This window comes from Elephas maximus, chromosome 18 (genome assembly GCF_024166365.1).
Source record: "Elephas maximus indicus isolate mEleMax1 chromosome 18, mEleMax1 primary haplotype, whole genome shotgun sequence".
NCBI classification, from domain to species: Eukaryota; Metazoa; Chordata; class Mammalia; order Proboscidea; family Elephantidae; genus Elephas; species Elephas maximus.
In genome coordinates this window covers 45,778,585-45,792,716 of record NC_064836.1, presented here as the reverse complement: position 1 = coordinate 45,792,716, position 14,132 = coordinate 45,778,585, and the positions used below count along the sequence as shown (strand labels likewise).

The window sequence follows — 14,132 nt, the reverse complement described above, 5'->3', positions numbered from 1 at the left end:
TGGTAAGTAAAAACTAAATTTCTAGGCCAATGCCCAAGTTATTAATAACTTTATAAATTATTTTAGGATTAATCGATATGATGGCACGTAAACCAAAAGATTTGAAACCAAAACAAGGAATTTTTTCTATTTTGTTTTTAAGTACAGTCTTCTTTTATATTGCAAGATTAGTTCCAGCTACTTTTTTGTGAACTTTTCCAGCTGAAGAACAATACAACAGATTATATTATTTTTGAAATTGGAATTACATCATAACTAACATTTATGAAGTGCCTGCTATATGCCAGGCATCCTTCTCAGCCCTTTGTATGTACTAACTAATTAACCCAGACAGTAACAACAAATAGAAGCTCAAAGGCATTTACCCATAAAGGACACCATTAACCAGAGAATTTTGACCAAGATACATGATCTGGAACCATAGATATCCAGAATATGTTTCCTCATGACCATGAGGAGCACATTGAGTCTTGTTTTAGTTAATAATGACTCCACATTCACGTCCTTTAAATGAGCTGAGCTCTCTAGCCATGTTCCCAAGATTCAGGTTGCAGGGTACTTAATTTTTAAATGTGATTTGAGCCTGCAACCCCTCAGGTTGCTTCATCAGATTGGATTCAACAGTTTTTATTCTGAAACCTTCTCATTTTCTAACTTCAGAGCAATTAAATCTTTAAATAGCATGTTCTTGGATTCTGTATATCCCCCATATCTTTGCCTTTCTCAAAGTCATGGGTCATAAACTTTGACCTGAAGACCAAATCTAGCTCACCACCTGTTTTTATAAATAAAGTTTTATTGAAACGCAACCATTTGTTTTATGTATTTGTGGTTGTGGCTGCTTTTGCATTACAGTGGCCAAGGTAACTAGTTGCAATAGAGACTGCAAGGCCTGCAAAGCCTAAAAACATTTATTATCTGGCCGTTCACAGAAAAAGCCTTCCTATTCTTCCTCAGTCACAACTTCTAAGCCTATTCTAATGACAGCATGGAATAGCAATTTGAATACCTTCCCCAGAAAAGCTAATTTAATACTTGCACAACAGCTTTTACCTTTATTTGTTTTGAAGGTCTACTAATATTATGAAAATTGTACCTTGAATAATTAAAATTGTTTATATTCAGGGAGAATATTATGGGCCAATAACTTGCCTGTGTGTTTCTTTCTTTCATTTGCTTTTAAAGATTTGTATATAAAAGCTTTAACATTTTTATTATTAGTATCTCTTTTATATTGAGTTTTACTCAAGTTTTTCTTGAATCTATTTTTATTAAATAAATTAAGAAAATCATGATTTTGTTGTCTTCTTGAGTTATAGTATGTCAGCTCCGAGTCATCTAGTTTTACATGCCCTGTAATTGTTTTTTGAGTTTTTTTTTTTTTTTTTTTGCAGAGGCTGGGGTGTGTGAGGAGCCCTGGTGGCACAGTGGTTAAGAGTTTGGCTGCTAACCAAAAGGTCGGCAGTTCGAATCCACCAGCCGCTCCTTGAAAACCCTATAGGGCAGTTCCACTCTGTCCTGTATGGTCGCTGTGAGTTGGAATCTACTCAACAGCAGTGGGTTGGGTTTTTTTTTTGGTTTAGGATATGTGAAACGTGCTTTCTTTGCAACTATCCTGTGAGTCGGAATCGACTCAATGGCAATGGGTTTGGGTTATGGTTTTTTTAATCCACTTTACCATTCCTCTGGTAAATAGACTATTCAGGTAACATATTTAAAATGAAATTTACCACAAATTTGGAAAAATTAAAAGGTTAAATAAATTTATAATTAGCATTTTTTCTATTCTTTAAAATTCTGTATCAGGTTACAGTGTTCAAGCTTTGATTCATTTCAAAGTAATAACTTCATTTTTATCTCCATAGAAATTTAGCAGACATTCAGTGTGTTGTAGGTACTTTAATAATACGCTTTTATGATGAAGAATTTTGAGAACAAGAAAGATAACCTGATTGATTATCCTGTTTTTATATTTTTTTATGTCCTAGTGAGATCTTTGCTAATTCCTCATCAATACTTAGTAACTTTTATTTTCATTATTATATTAGTAAGTGGTTTTGTTAAAAGTTAAAAAAGTCTTGAGTTTGGTCTAATTTATCTTAAATTTGAACTCTTTGCTTCCGTTTAATTCAAATAGTTATCAGAAAACTATTTGGTAGTTTTGTTACTTTATGAACAGTCTTCATTTCCAATTTTATTGTGTTACTCTATGTATTTTTAATATTTTCGTTTACCTACAGGAGTGGCATCAGGATTATAGAAAGTTCAGGGAAACAACCATGTATCTGATAATTGGGCTAGAACATTTTCAAAGAGAAAGGTAAGGCAAAGTGAAAAATTTTAAGCTTAATTTTTTAAAAATTTAATTTAATAATTAAAAAGCTTAATTTTTGTACTTAATTTTGGTCAGTGTTACCTTATTTAAAGAAAAAGTTTTAGTCACTATATATATTTTTTAATAAACTTTTAAATGACAGTTTTAGATTTACAAAAAAAAATCACAACGATAGTATAGAGAGTTCCCATGTACCTTCCACACAATACATTTTTTGAAAATATTTTTTCAAACTAAGTCTGTAAGATTACTATTAGTGTCTTTGTTTTTGTCAGTTCCCAAACACTCCAGGTGAAACATAGAACAGAATATCAGTCTAATCTAGACTTCAAAAAAGAGATAATGTTTCCAGTCTGTCTCTTTGTCTGAATTTTCAGGTATTATAAAAAATATAACTGTGGAAATCTGATTGCTGCTAAGTAATGTGACTCCAAATGTAGCTTAGATTGTTTTTCATTTGAATTATACATGGTTTTAAATGTAAGTTTAAATTTCTACTTACTAAATTATAATATTGTTATGTATTTTTTATTATTAAGAAGAAAGGATAGATCTTGATTCATAAATGAATCATAAATATTTCAGATTGTTCACTCTTTTGTTTTTACTTATTTCTCACATATTTCTTAATTCATATTCTCTATTAATTTTTAATTTAACCCTGGTGGCATAGTGGTTGAGAGCTCATCTGCTAACCAGAAGGTTGGTAATTCAAATCCACCGTCCACTCCTTGGAAACCCTAGGGAGCAGTTCAGCTCTGTCCTGTGGGGTCGCCATGGGTTGGAATTGACTCGATGGGCAAAGTGTTTTTACAATAACTTACTTGACTAGGGTTTTTTTTTTTTTTTTTTTTTGGACAAAATACTATATTTTAAAAAACAATGTCACATTGCAGCAAAAAGAAAGGTGTATTGAATTTTTTTTCAAACTTTCTGTCTTAGTTTTTTTGTATAAAGTGTAAGAACCTTCCACTGAGGTACAATGCTATTTTTTTTATGGCAAGATGGACTGTTTCTACTAGAGCTGTGCTCTTCAAGATGATGTTCATCAGCCATGCATGACAGTTTAAAATGAAATTAATTAAAATTATTAGAACTAGAATTTCAGTTTTTAGGTCAGACTAACACTTTTCAGATCCCCAGTAGCTGTAAGTGGCTAGTGGCTACCATATTGGCCAGCACAGATGTGGAACATTTCCATCACTGCAGACAGTTCTGTGGACAGTGCTGCTCTAGACACAATGCTGTCTGTTTACAGTTATCAAATGAGAAGATTATGGTGTACAAAGTAACGTGAATATTTACATACAGATTATTAAAGTCCTTGTCACTGTGTAGTTCGAAAGAATTCCCTTTGGTTATTGAGATGGAAAATTGTTTTGATTGTTAGCTCCATTTTATGAGTTTATATTTTAGTCAGGGTTTTATTTCATTAATAGGAATATTCAAACTCACTTTTAGGTTTTCTGAGATTTGTGCTGATGTGACAAAAGTATTAATAGGATATTGCACTTGAATAGAATGTCTAAGACCAAGGAAGGTATTTCCGTTTTGCAGATGCAGAAACATGTTTCCACAGAGACGAAGTAACTTTGTCAAGTCACACAACCAGGGGGCTAACAAAAATAAGAGACCCAAGTATTTTTGTATAATTTAAAAAAAAACAGACAAATACAAAAAATATTGTCCATGTATCTCTCACTAAGAATTAAAAAAGATGGAACTATCACTTTTTAGCTACATGCATAGCTCCTACATTAGCTTTTCTCAGTTAACATTTGTTAAAGGATTTTAAGATAGATTTCAGAAGTACTTTAAGATTTTATAATTGGCTAATCAGTTCTTAAACATATACTTGTTTGGAAAGCCACAATTTCGGGATAGTAAATGTTTATTAAATTGGAAAGATTATCTAGAAAATCAGTAATAGTAACAAATAATATGGAATATCTTAAAAAGAAATGGTAGTTTTTAGTTTTATCACTTTAAATATAGCAGTTACTAAAACTAGCAACATATAAAACATTGCCAAATGGTTCTGTGAAATTGTTTTTAATGAAAATGGTAATACTTGAGAGCCAGGAGTGAGATATTTACTGATGGGCCATTGCCACTTTGGAGTAGTGAAATGAAACCAGGCCTTTACGAACCATAATTTCAAATGAGTAAAGTGCAGGATAAGAGGTTTTAGCAGGGTACATAGTCTTAATGTATCTTAAATAAGAAAGCAGTGGTAACTGGAATGCTGAGTCTTATTCTGGATTATTTTGCAAATAAAAGCTTAAGCATTTTAAAGGTTGGTAAAATGTAGAACATTTGTATACCTCAGTAGAAAATTGGAACAAGATCATTGTTGCCAAGCTATTCTCAGAGGGGAAAGCCAGATATGAATGTCACTCAAGGGAGACCTTTTTAACAGGAAACCTGATAGCTATAAACGAAAAGAAATTTGTTCCGACTACCTATTAAATAACAACTACCTCAAAATAGTGGCATAAAATGGCGTTTAATATTATGGTTGCTTCCTTCTTTTTCATAAAACAGAAAATCTTCAGCTGAGATAATATCCATATTTCAAAATAAATTTTGCACTCTTAAGTTTTCTCAAAAACAAACTTCTAAGAAGTCATTTTCAAAAAATGCTTGTTTTAAAACTTATTTTTCGTGACAGTTTTAGGTACGTAGTTTGATTGTCACACGTGTGTATTAATTTCCAAATAATTTTGTATTTAACAGTTGAGATATAGAAATGATTTTATATCTGAGCACATTAATTGAACAAACAGTAACAGCAGTTGGCAGTATAGAGTTTTAAAATTTTCTTTAAAATATTTCACTCTAGACTGTTGTATTTTTCTTTATTAATCTATGATAAGATAGTTTAGATTGGAAATACTGACATGAAACAGATATCTTAAAGTATCTTTTGTATCTCAATTATACACATAAATGGATGTATAGGTTTTTTCCTATAGCATGCTAACAGAAAGTTATTTTAGAGACAAATATATTCTATTAAACATTTTTCTTCTACTCCCATTTATAAACCTAGTTTGAAATTCGTTAAAGTCTTGTATTAATTATATTAACTATAACACGTAGGCCTAACCCTGTCAGCCTTTTCTATCAGGTTTTTTTTTGTTGTTGTTGTTACTTTTTAATCTCACCAGACTGACCAGCTTTAAAAGCATTCTTTTCCTTTTCCACTTTCTCCGATTTCCTTTGGAAAATTCTTCCCCCATCCTCTACATTTTTCTGAATGCCTGGAGCAGTGCTTATACAAAGGGAAAAAGTACTGAGTAAATAGTCACTGAGTGAATGAACAATTGATGTTTGTGATCAAAAAAACAAGTAACCTGACCCTTTTCTTCATTTAAAGGTGACTTTATGTTTCTAAACAAGAAAATTGTTGGCTTTCATATCAGTCTTAATTTTTAGTCCAGAAAGCAGACATTGGAAAAATAAATACCTAAGAAGACGAAAGGAATTATCTGAATTCATCAATTTTTAGCCTTCTTAAGTAAATTTCTAGTTCCTAATTTTTTAAGTCTTAAGACTTAACTCTCTCCTTTTTTCAGATGTTGTTATTGTTAAGAATATGCTCTCAGCCATACAGTCTGTCCAGTGGTATTTTTTGCTGTAATGTTCTGAATAATCAAAATTTGAACGTTTTATAATTTAGTTTTTTTTTTTAATAAAGGCGAAATACTAATGTGATGTTTCTTTTTAATTTTTAAGTTACATAGATTCCTTGCTGTTTCTTATCTGTGCTTATCAGAATAACAAAGAACTCTTGTCCAAGGGCCTGTACAGAGGACATGATGAAGAGTTGATATCACATTATAGAAGAGAGTGCTTACTAGTAAGTTGAATGTATATCATGTGTTTACTTGGCCATTTTGTATTACTTTGGGCAAATTTCCAGGCTCGTGTTTTACCAGTGATTGACTCTATAACCTATGATGTCAAAAGCCATGGTGATATCTATACCATGGAGTCTTTAACACAAGATGAGGGAATGCCCTTAATTCTTTATTTTTCCTTCTTTATGGCTTCTAAGTGTTACAGCTGATAAACCAGAAGTGTTCTTAAAATGGGATCAGAATGTTTAAGTTCCTCTGTTTGGATTTCTTCATCACTGCTGTCACTTCTTTTTTGGTAAGGGAGAAGGGACTGCATAGAGCATGAAGAAGTATCATTTTTGTTTTCCAGAAAACTTATAATGAATTTTTCAAAGATTTTATAAATGATAATATGTTTAGTGTAAATAATGCTAAAGAATTCATTGTGTAATAGTATCCTTTTTTGTAGCCGGTGGTTGGTAGTTTTTTTCCTCAGATATTTTCAGTATGTGCTGAAGTATTAGTGTTTTATAAATCTTTTTTACATTTTAACTGTTTGCACCAGTTTACTCAGAGTGTCTAAAGACTTTATACATGTTCCCTAAATCAGCTAACCTATATGTCAAACCACAAATTTCATCTTTTATGTCTTTCTGATTAGATTTCACTATGTTAAATATTACTTCGCTCTACATTGTGAACTCCTAAGTTCTGATCTTTTTTTCTTTACAAAAATACGTATGTATATAGAAAAAGGTATTCAGGAGTGATTGGTTTTTGAGCCTCCGTAAGTTCGTTACTTGGTTTATGTGTACTTTAAAAACTTGAAGGAGGTGTGCCTGTGCAACATTTTCTTTCAGTAGAAATGTACAATGTGCATTAATTTTAGTCTGCAATACGTCTTTATAATTTTTGAATGGCAATATAAGACTGTGATCTTACTATTTTTCCTTTTAGCTGATTTTACTCGTTTGGGTGTATTTTTAAACTTGAGTTATGTGATGGTTTGTATTCATTGATGACAATATTCTTAATTTGGCCAGTTTCAAAAGGTTTTTGAATCTACCCCCTGAGAAGGAGGAACTGAATTATAAATATTTTCAACTTTTAAAACACAAACACACATGAAGATTTATATAAATATATAAAAATATGCGTTGAATGTATTAGAGCAACTTTTATTTAACTTAAAACATTGGGATATGGAAATATTTTGGTAAAGGTAATTTTATACATAAATGCAACCAATACTTAATGGTTGCGTTAAAAAACATTCAAAAAATGGTAGACTTTCTGTTTCCATTTGATTACAGTGAACCAGCCACACTCAGTTTGTTTTACGTAGGAACATAAGTGAAACTTCACGATGATCATTTTAGTATTTTTTTCAGGTGTTTTCATATTGAGTATTTACTGAGTGTCAGGTTTTGAGAGATACAAAAATGAGTAAGACACGTTCCCTATTCTCAGAGAACTCCATTTGGTGAGAGGCATAGACAATAATTTTTATGTTCTGGGATAAGTGCCATTATAAGAAATGTGCAAAATAATATGCCTAGAATTCTTGGGGAGAACTTTGAAAGATAAAATGAAAAGAGACACTATATGAAAAGACATGGAAAATATATGACAGAAAATGAAGATAAACTCATTGTGGTTAGGTTATGAGAAACAGGATTAGGTGGAAGTAATGAAGTTGACAGTACTTACTGAGGTCGAACTATGAAGAAGCTTACATGCCATTCTAATAAGATTGCATTTTATTTTATACATAGTCAAGAGCATTTGTCAATTTGATTAGGTTTGACATGGCCAGGCTTGATTTTCAGAAGATAATTCTGACCATATTGTACTAGAGGATGGCTAGAAAGGAGAGGAAATTGAAGTCAGGAAGCCTAGAGGGAATAGACAGGGAAAGGAGGATGAGAGTTTGAACTAAGGTAGAAGTGCATCAGATATGACGGACGAGTGTATAGAAGATGGTGAAAGAAATAAAATCAAGAACTTGGTAACCACTGGATGAGTGAAAAGAGAGAGGAGTCCAAACTGCCTGACTTTCTAGCTCTGTGTTTGACAATTGGGGGGATCTAAAAAGGATGAAAAAATAATTTTTTATTTTTATTTAAAAAGGATGACCAAGGTTGGTTTTGAACATCTTAAATTTAAGGTGTTTCCAGACACTCTTTGATTCAGTGAAATTAGAATAAAGCTTAACATTAACTTTCAGGATAATAATAACTCACATCTCCTTGAATACATGATACATGTTGCCAAAAATTACTGATAGTCCCTGACTCACAACATATTTGAATTACGGCAGACCATACTTATGGACCGTCCTTGTTTGTTTGTTTTTGATAGATCTTATTATTAGTACATCTTTCTGGGAGGAAGTTACAGGAACATGCGTGCAGGGCACATGGACAAAATTGCTGAGTTACATGAACACACTTCTAAGCATCTGATCAGAATAATATGATAGAAGGGACCGGTAGAAAAATCATCCACATGGCAAGAAAGCTGGATTTAGAACTTGGTATGACTGATGGGGAACAGCTCATAGATCACAAAAAAAGGGAAGCTGACAGATCACGACTTAATGGATTTTGAAACGGAAAGAAATGCTGAAGAAAGAAATAATGAAGAGGAAATACAGAAGTTGTCAAAAAAAATTTATAGTGAAAGGATTAGCTAGAATTTTTTCTAAACTCTATCAGGAGCTTCAGTTTCTTGAAAACATGGACCCAAATACTGATTGCTTTGCTAATGTTGGTTGAGAAACAGATTTGGGAAGCAGTGAGATATAACCATGAAATATATGAAGAAAAAAAGAAAGGGACCATCAGACAACTATCACTAATTTTCTGCCTGGAGACGCCATGTCCATTCCCAGGGATAATCCAGGTGATCCAGAACCTTCCACAAGTGGAGTTATTACTGTAACTGACAAAATGCTGTTGTCCAACTCTTCATCTTTAGAGTAGATTTTTATGATTTGTGTAATTTTTTTATGTATGTATGTGTGTATTAAATATATCTGTAAGTTTATGTGTAATGTTTCTAACCTCCAAAGACAAATAAAGATCAGATTTATAAAGATACTGATAATAAAATACAATAATAATGAAAATTATATAAAACAAAAAAAATGATTTATGACAGTCGTCAGAATGGAGCCCTGCCGTAAGTCGGGGACTATCTGTATAGTACATACTTTCCAGGCTTTATCACACTTAACCCTCTTAACCACTGTTGAAGGAAGATAAACATTCCATTTTTCATATAAAGATATTGAAGATGAGATTTGAATAATTTTCTCAAATTAGTTAATTAGTGTCTGAGTAGGGCTTTAGCACAATCCAGTCACCAAAGTCAAGAATAATTGTACAAGAATGATGTAATATAAACATGAGTAATATAATTCAGTTTAAAACTGATTTAAAAAAAATTCAGTTTAAAACTGATTATTTAAAAATAATATTTACCACGCTATAATAGCATAAGATTTCAGACACAAATCCTCAAATATATAGCTCTTATTGTATCTATATTCCTTATCTATATCTTAAATCTGTGTCTCTTATCTCATGGATTTCTTCTACTGGCTCAGAAGGTGTATGTATGGTCTCTGCTGCGGTTTGCTGCCAGTTTTTGTAAATAAGGTTATAATGGAACACAGGCATGCCCATTTATTTACATATTGTATATGGCTACTTCGTGCTGTCATGGCACAGTTGAATAGTTGGAACAGAGACTGTTTGACTCACAAAGCCTGAAATGTGTCCTATCTGGCATTTTACAGAAGAGTTTGCCATCCTTGTACTAGACTGTAAACTCTGTGTGAGTTTGTCTGTATTACTCCCTTGGTATCCCCATATCTAGAAAGTTTCTGACACATAGCATGTACTCAGTAAGAATTTACGAAACGAATAAATGAATGGATTACTTTAGGTTTTTGTAGCAAGGGATATAACAGTGCTTATTCATTTGACATTTATGGAGAAAGTGATGAGCTTTTCAAAATTAATATGGAGTCTGAATTTCTTTATTTTTTTTAATTACTTTCGAGTGCTGGTCAGATTTTAGATTGGGGAAAGTTCAGTGGTTTCAGTAGTTGGGACCTATGGATAAATCATTTTCTTTGGAGAATAAATAAAAAACGGCCTCTACAGTGATGAAAAAAGGAAGACAGAAAAAGAATTGATGCGTTCAGACTGTAGTGTTGGCAAAGAATACCGAATATACCATGGACTGCCAGAAGGACGAACAAATCAGTCTTAGGAGAAATACAACTGGAATGTTCCTTAGCTGTGAGGATGGCAAGACGTTGCCTTGCTTACTTGGACATGTCATCAGGAAAAACCAATTGCTAGAAAAGGACATCATGTTTGGTAAAGTAGAGGGTCAGCAAAAATGAGGGAAGCCCTCGTAGAGATGGATTGACACAGTTGCTGCATCAGTGGGTTCAAACATACCGCGAAGATGACGATGGACCAGGCAGCATTTCCTTCTGTTACATACAAGGTTGCTATGAGTCAGAGCCGACTCAATGGCATCTAATAACACCACCACCAATAGTGAAGACTGAAGTAATAGAATCTGAACATGAACTTTAAAAACATGTGACAGTATTTTCCCGGCTGCTTTCTGGTTGTGTTGCTGGTGCCATTGTTTTATGGCAGCTTTTTCTAAGAGATTTTCAGTGTTCAGACAGGTTGAGATTGTTTTTCCTGACTACCATTTGCTCTAATACCATTTGTGAACATACTTACTATGGTGTCTTCAGTATTAACACTTAAATGAAGGTCTTTTTATTTAATTAAAAAAAGAAACAAAATCTGTTGTTCTTTTTCTCATTGCATTAAGAAATTAAACGAGCAAGCTGCAGAACTGTTTGAGTCTGGAGAGGATCGAGAAGTAAACAATGGTCTGATTATCATGAATGAGTTTATTGTCCCATTTTTACCCTTGTTACTGGTGGATGAGATGGAAGAAAAAGATATACTTGCCGTGGAAGAGATGAGAAATCGATGGTGTTCCTACCTTGGACAAGAAATGGAATGTAAGTTTAAGTAATGCCTACTGGGCACCTGAGTTGTGATTAAAAGCGGATAGTATTAGATACTATTCATTCTTACTGCTTTTAATATTCTGTAATATTTTTACATGTATATCACTGCTTTTTTTCTTATTTACAAACTAAGCCATGCACACCACAATTTTACGTTTTATATTTTACTCCTTCCTAGCGTTTTACATATTTTGAAATGAAACATCCACTGACCACTCCAAGTTATTAAATAATGTGAGGACAACATTCCTCTCCCTCTCTCTCTCTATCTTTAGTTACATCTAATTGTTTGTATTTGCAGCAAACCTCCAAGAAAAGTTGACAGATTTTCTGCCTAAACTGCTCGATTGCTCTACGGAGATTAAAGGTTTCCACGAGCCACCGAAGTTACCTTCGTATTCCACACATGAACTCTGTGAGCGATTTGCCCGAATCATGTTGTCCCTCAGTCGAACTCCTGCTGATGGAAGATAAACTGCGCACATGTTCCCTAAACACACTGTATAAACAATTTTTAGTTCTTAACCCTTGCCTTCCTGTCACAGGGTGTGCTTGTTGCTGCTATAGTTTTTAACTTTTTTTTAATTTTAATAACTGCAAAAGACAAATTGACTATAATACTTTAGCCAGACTGCAAACAATAAAGCTGAGAATCGCATGGCACTCAGATTTTGTTTTAACCAGAACTGATGTATAATTACAAACCTGATTGATTTTATTATGGCAAACCATGCTTTTGCCACCCCTCTGTTACAGTATTACTTTGCTTTTACCTTTTCTTTATCAACAGCTTTGCATTCAGTCTGGATTCTTCCATGACTGTAGCCATTTAAGTGTTCTGCATTATGTACAATGCATAATATTTGGTAGCTTGTAAATGAAATTAAAGAATAAAGTTTTATTTATGGCTACCTATGTGTTTGTAAGCAGGTATATTGTATATTAGTGTATTATTTTAGTAATAATATATAAATGAATTTTGTCTTGGGATTAAGATTGGGTGATAAACAGATTGATACAGTCTTTTAATTTTGCTCTAATGTCAGCACATTGGACATTTACTAAATATTTGACATTTAAATATATTTATATTTTTTACTAAGTTTTTGAACTTAGTATGGCACCTAAACCTATTTAGAATTCAAATACTGTTTTCACTGAAATGAACGGCTGATTTTTAAGTCAAACCACACTGAAACTTTTAACCTTTTCTTAAATTAACCTTTTATTTTTTTATGTATTTATAACCAGTGCAGCAAGGTGATGATTTCAAGAGAAACCTGGAAAAAGTACTTGAATAAGGGCTACTTACTTGTGAAACTTATATGTGTATATATACATACACACACATACACACACACGTATTCTTCATAATGGAGAACAATGTTTTACATTATATAATCATTCTATTTTTGTAAATTGTATACCACTTTAATTGAAAATGTTCTCTACTAATCAGTGCTGTGAATGAAGTTGATATTGTTAAACTAGAAGTTGTGAGCATCTTTCCTGCTTTTATTTACCTCCTTTCCAAAAAGGAAATATCTGTAGAACCTTTTGTAGATGGAACTGCTGTTTAAGTTTGATGTAGTCATATTGTGAATGCCAATCAATGCTTTAAAGGTAATCATGTTATCAACAACATATTTTTGAATTTATAAAAAATTCTTTATAAACAATATTTTGTTAGCATAGTAAAATATTCATTATACCACGTGTTTGTTTGTTATAGCGACGCCAAAACCAATGCTCTTTGTAAGTGCCTCAGGAAATACTGGAAGGAGCAGGAAGAAGAAAATATTAAACGATTATGTGATACTCTTTATAGAGGTATCTTTGTACTGTTAAGATATTAATGACAAGAAATGGATACTGTGTCTGTTATAAAAGTTAGATCTTGCAGGTTTTAACTATTGCAGTGTGTTTTGGTTTCGGTTTTAAATTCTCTACTGAGCAGAATTAGTATTCTGTATTGGGTTTCAAAGCCTATGAAAAATTCAGACACTTCTTATGTATCATCAAAGCTTTTGTAAACTCTCCAGTTTTTTATGATATTCAGCAGTAAAGTTGTTTGTGTGCACGTGTATAATTGACCACTGAGACATAAAATGCTCAAACACAAAATGGAAATTACTTCTTTCAAGTGACACATCCAGGGAGTCATGTGGCTCTTGTGTTGAAGGTAAGTCAGATTGCTGTTTACTTTGTACTTAAAAACCCGATTATTCCTAATAATGAATCTGAAATACTTACTTTAAAGAAAAGACTTTTTTCTAAGACCTGGCAAAACAGCTTGTTTTTATATCAGCTGTTTATCTGGTCTTTGGTCAGTGAAATTCTCTTACATTATTTTCTGGGTTACATATAATTTATAGTTAGTAATTTAAAAATTGGAATCCCGTAATACTATCGTTTGCTGCAGGTTTCATTGTAATTTAAATGACTCTCCTTTGGTTACTGTGGTAGTCCCTTGTTTCTCCCCATAATTAGGTTTTGAAGTAATTCAGGGTAGAGTTCGTGGTGGAAGAACTTAAGACTTTATAGGAACTTCTAGTAAGTATAGGTTTTAGGAAGACTGTAGTCATGAGTGAGCTGATGAGGACAGGCCCTCTTAGCGCTTTTCACATTCACTAAAATAGATGGTGACCATACACTAAATCAGTACACGTAAAGTGTGGTCCCCAGACCAGTTTCAGCTTCACCCGGGAACATGTTAGAAGTGCAGTTCCTGAGCCCCTCCCACAACTATTGATTTGGAAACTCTAGAGCTATCTGATCTTCTCCAGAGAATTTGGATGTTTGCTGAGGTTGGAGAACTACTGTGCTACATAAGGCTGTCAGCATTCTGTGCATCTTCAACTGACGCCATATAATTTCAGTGGAC

At 32.8% G+C, this 14,132-nt stretch overlaps 1 protein-coding gene across 8 annotated transcripts in view; it reads left to right on the top strand.

Moving 5' to 3' along the window:
- Positions 1-12,082, top strand: part of USP25 (ubiquitin specific peptidase 25) — a 167,790-nt gene extending 155,708 nt beyond the window's left edge. For all 8 annotated transcript variants that reach the window (XM_049858421.1, XM_049858420.1, XM_049858419.1 and 5 more), the window contains 4 exons: positions 2,241-2,320; positions 6,074-6,197; positions 11,044-11,239; positions 11,550-12,082. In XM_049858421.1, the coding sequence (XP_049714378.1) occupies positions 2,241-2,320; positions 6,074-6,197; positions 11,044-11,239; positions 11,550-11,722 (573 nt within the window). In that variant the 3' untranslated portion in view covers positions 11,723-12,082. The remainder of the gene's footprint in view (positions 1-2,240; positions 2,321-6,073; positions 6,198-11,043; positions 11,240-11,549) is intronic.
- The last annotated feature ends 2,050 nt before the right edge of the window (positions 12,083-14,132 follow it).